At 54.1% G+C, this 3,319-nt stretch overlaps 1 protein-coding gene across 1 annotated transcript; it reads right to left on the bottom strand.

Annotated features, from left to right (window-relative positions):
- Nucleotides 1–280: 280 nt before the first annotated feature.
- On the bottom strand, nucleotides 281–1,176 carry LOC123058086 (uncharacterized). Its single transcript, XM_044480910.1, has one exon. It carries the CDS (start codon nucleotides 1,097–1,099, stop codon nucleotides 551–553), a length of 549 nt encoding a protein of 182 aa, XP_044336845.1. The 5' UTR covers nucleotides 1,100–1,176; the 3' UTR covers nucleotides 281–550.
- Between the last annotated feature and the right edge of the window lie 2,143 nt (nucleotides 1,177–3,319).

Raw genomic sequence — 3,319 nt, 5'->3', positions numbered from 1 at the left:
AGACCGTAACCCTTCCATGGTTTCTCAGACAAACAACAGGTTGATCATCCCAATTCCCAATCTCCATTGTAGACTTTTTTCCTTCTTCTTTACTGAACGAATCTTACACTCTGTTCGCACCATGTGCCGCACTGAACGGAGAAAAATGTACACGAAAGGTGCTGGGGACCACAGACTACTCGGTCCGTGTCGATGTCAACCGTGAACTCGCATGCGCGCCAAAAATATCACAGCATGCTCATGTGCCTGGCTGACACCACGTTATTTAGGCTCCATTTTTATTATTTCCTCTGTGATTGGACAAATGTCTCCATCTATTACACATCAACGATAAAGAAAATTAGCGTCTAATTAAAAAACGATAAGGAAATTAGGGTGCCCAAGAAATTGAGAACTCAAAGGCAGCAGCGACGGCCACTGCGCACATGACAATGGAATGGAATCTAAGCACCACACGTCAAAAGCTAGCGCCTCAGCTAACTAAACCAGTGCACGCATTCATCCAAAACGAATCACCGTCGGCGACGGCCACGTCGGGCGCCGGCGACAGCTACTGAGGCACCGCGGCGAGCTGCTGCACCCTCTCGGCCATGCCCTTGACGCTGGCGCCGAGGCGCGCCACGAGCGCCGCCTCGCTCCACCCCTCGCCCTCCACGGCGTCGCACTCGAACGCCCACGAGATCATGCACCCGCCTTCGCCGCCGTCGAGGCCCAGGACGCGGAGCGTGGCCACGTAGCGGCCGAACCCCATGTTGCTGTCGACCACGGCGTAGCGGAGGCGCCGCGCGGCGTGGTCCGCCTCCAGCAGCTCCTCGCGCGCCCACAGCCCCGCGGCGCTCGAGGCCACGTGCCGGACGCAGCCGGGGGCGATCGGCAGCCGGCCGTCGTCGTCCTCCTCGCAGCCGGCTCCCGTGACGACGCGCTCGCACACGTCGATGCCAGGGAGGTAGCGGTGAGCGGAGAAGAAGCTGGCGACGTGCGCCCACGCGGCGCCCGCCGGCGTGCCCGGCAGCGCGGCCTCCACGGCGCCTCGCCACTGCTCCGGCGCCGCAGCTGCCAGCGCCCGCCCTTGCTGCGCACCCGCCTCGCCGACCTCCATTCCCGCTGCCGCGCGCCGCTCGAAGACTTTCCGAACGTGTGCACACGCACGTACGAGTACTACGTACGTGTTTGGCTGGCGATCTGGTAATCAACGATGCACTGATACTGTGTATGGCAACGGCTTATGTATAGTGAGCGCAGCAACGACAACTAAGCTAACGACGTGTTAATGTGCGAATGATAAGAATGTGTACGTGTACTGAGCGATGGCGATTGACAAGGTTGTGAGTGGGTCTGTGAATCATTTTGTTTTCTCAATTACTCCCACCGTTTTCAAAGTCTTTCTAGAGATTTCAACCAGTGACTACTCCCTCCGTCCGAAAAACGTGTCCCAATCTTATTCCTTAAATGGATGTATCTAACACTAATTTGATGCTAGATTCATTCATTGCAGGGACAAGCTTTTTCATACAAAGAAAGTACATACAAAGCAAAATAAGTAAATCTACCCTCTAAAAAATGTCTACATACATTTGTATATTATAGTCCATTTAAAATGTCTAAAAAATATTATATTTAGAAACGGAGGAAGTAGATCTCAACTCTGGAATCATGACTGATGGATGCAAGTATGATTGGGTGATTGCTACACTGATTGCCAACAAAAAAAATGTGATGGAATTTTGTGGCCGGGGGTCAAACTAGTAGTATATTTTTGACAGTCGGTGGTATAACTAGTAAATTCACCAGTTGGGCCACAGCTGCCGGATTATGAGTCGGCCGGCGGCTAAGCCGTCCATCCGGGTAACGCGGAATCATATGCAGAGAGCTGTAGCCCCACTTTGGTTGGTGCACCGTCCCATGTTCGAGATGCAGTCATATGCAGAGAGCTGTGCACGATGCATAGTTTACAGTTAACCGGTGTAAGAGCATCTCTCTAGCACACTCCTTAAAATACGGACCTGCAAATTGAGTTTACAATTTGTAAAATGCCTCGGATACGGGACGAAAACAGCGGCGGCACAACAGAAGTGTAAAATGAACTTATAAACTTTGAAATCAGAGCTTCGTGTCAGAAATCGAACTATTTCAGTAGAACTAGCAACGTTCATAGTACTTGATCATCATACATATTTCATACATAGCATATTTGTACAAAGTAGATCGGATGAGCGGCGGAGGCCGTAAACACTACTGCCAAAATTTGGCTCACCGGAGCCATCCGGGTGCGATGGCGGCGGAGTTCAATCGTCGTCGTTGGAGGAGACGAAGTCGACGTAGATGTCGTCATGCGCCTAGGCTTCGTGGCGCCATGCCTTGAGGTTGGCATCGAAGTCTTGCGCCTTGGCGAGCCCCTGGTCGAGGAGGACGTCATCGAGGTCGGCTAGAGATCGACGGCGCTGCTCCGCCTCCTCCTCCTCCCACGCACTGTGCGCGACAATGGCTCGCTCGAAGCTCTCCGCCTCTGCCATGGGAGGATCCTCCGGCCCGATGACGCCACCACTCGGCCGCACCGGCTCCGCCTCGAGCTCCCTCTTCACCGGGCGAGGCGGCGGGAGCTCCTCCGGCTCCCTTTTCGTCGGCATGAGGAGCGGCACCCCGCCGGAGCTTCTCGCGCCCAAGGACAGACGCGCCTGCCTGCGGTCGTATTCCTCCATCTCGCGGCGGACGAGAGATGGTGGCGGCTCTAGGCCGCAGCTCGTGTACTTCTTCGCGGGTCGCTTCCTTGCGTCGTCGGCTCTGACACACCGCTTCCGCTTGGGGTCTTCGCTACCGCCAGAGCGGCGGCCCGAGCTCCACATCCCGCGCCACATGCTGGAGTGCGGCGGCGGATTCGAGCTCACCGGCGGCAAGAAATCGAAGAGGGGATTAGGGAATTGCGGCGGCGTGGGGATAGGGTTTTGCCCTGTATACTCGCCGCAAACCCGTAGATATACCGCGTGGCGGGGGGCGGTTTGCGGACCAGCGTAAAATCATTTACGGGACGAGCGACTATACTGGTTCTGGCCTGACCCAAAAAAGGGGCAAACCCGTATAGTCGCCGGATTTTTACAGTTTTCGCATTTTTAAAGGGTCTACTGGAGATGCTCTAATAGCATCTACAGCCGGACTTCGCAAATCTGACCTCTTAAAATGACCGGTCATGTCCTAAAAATTTGATTCTACAACCAGATACCTCAAATTAAATGCCTCAAATCAATATTATTACATACAATGTGAAACCTCCACTTTCCTATCTATACACTGATAAGGGATGTATGGAGTCTCGAGAAGAGAG

Source organism: Triticum aestivum, chromosome 3A (genome assembly GCF_018294505.1).
Source record: "Triticum aestivum cultivar Chinese Spring chromosome 3A, IWGSC CS RefSeq v2.1, whole genome shotgun sequence".
NCBI lineage: Eukaryota > Viridiplantae > Streptophyta > Magnoliopsida > Poales > Poaceae > Triticum > Triticum aestivum.
The sequence above is the reverse complement of the archived record's forward strand: the minus strand, read 5'-3'. Positions and strand labels throughout refer to the sequence as shown.

Coding starts and splice junctions, on each gene's coding strand:
- LOC123058086 (XM_044480910.1), bottom strand. CDS start 1,099: ATGGAGGTCGGCGAGGCGGGTGCGCAGCAAGGGCGGGCGCTGGCAGCT.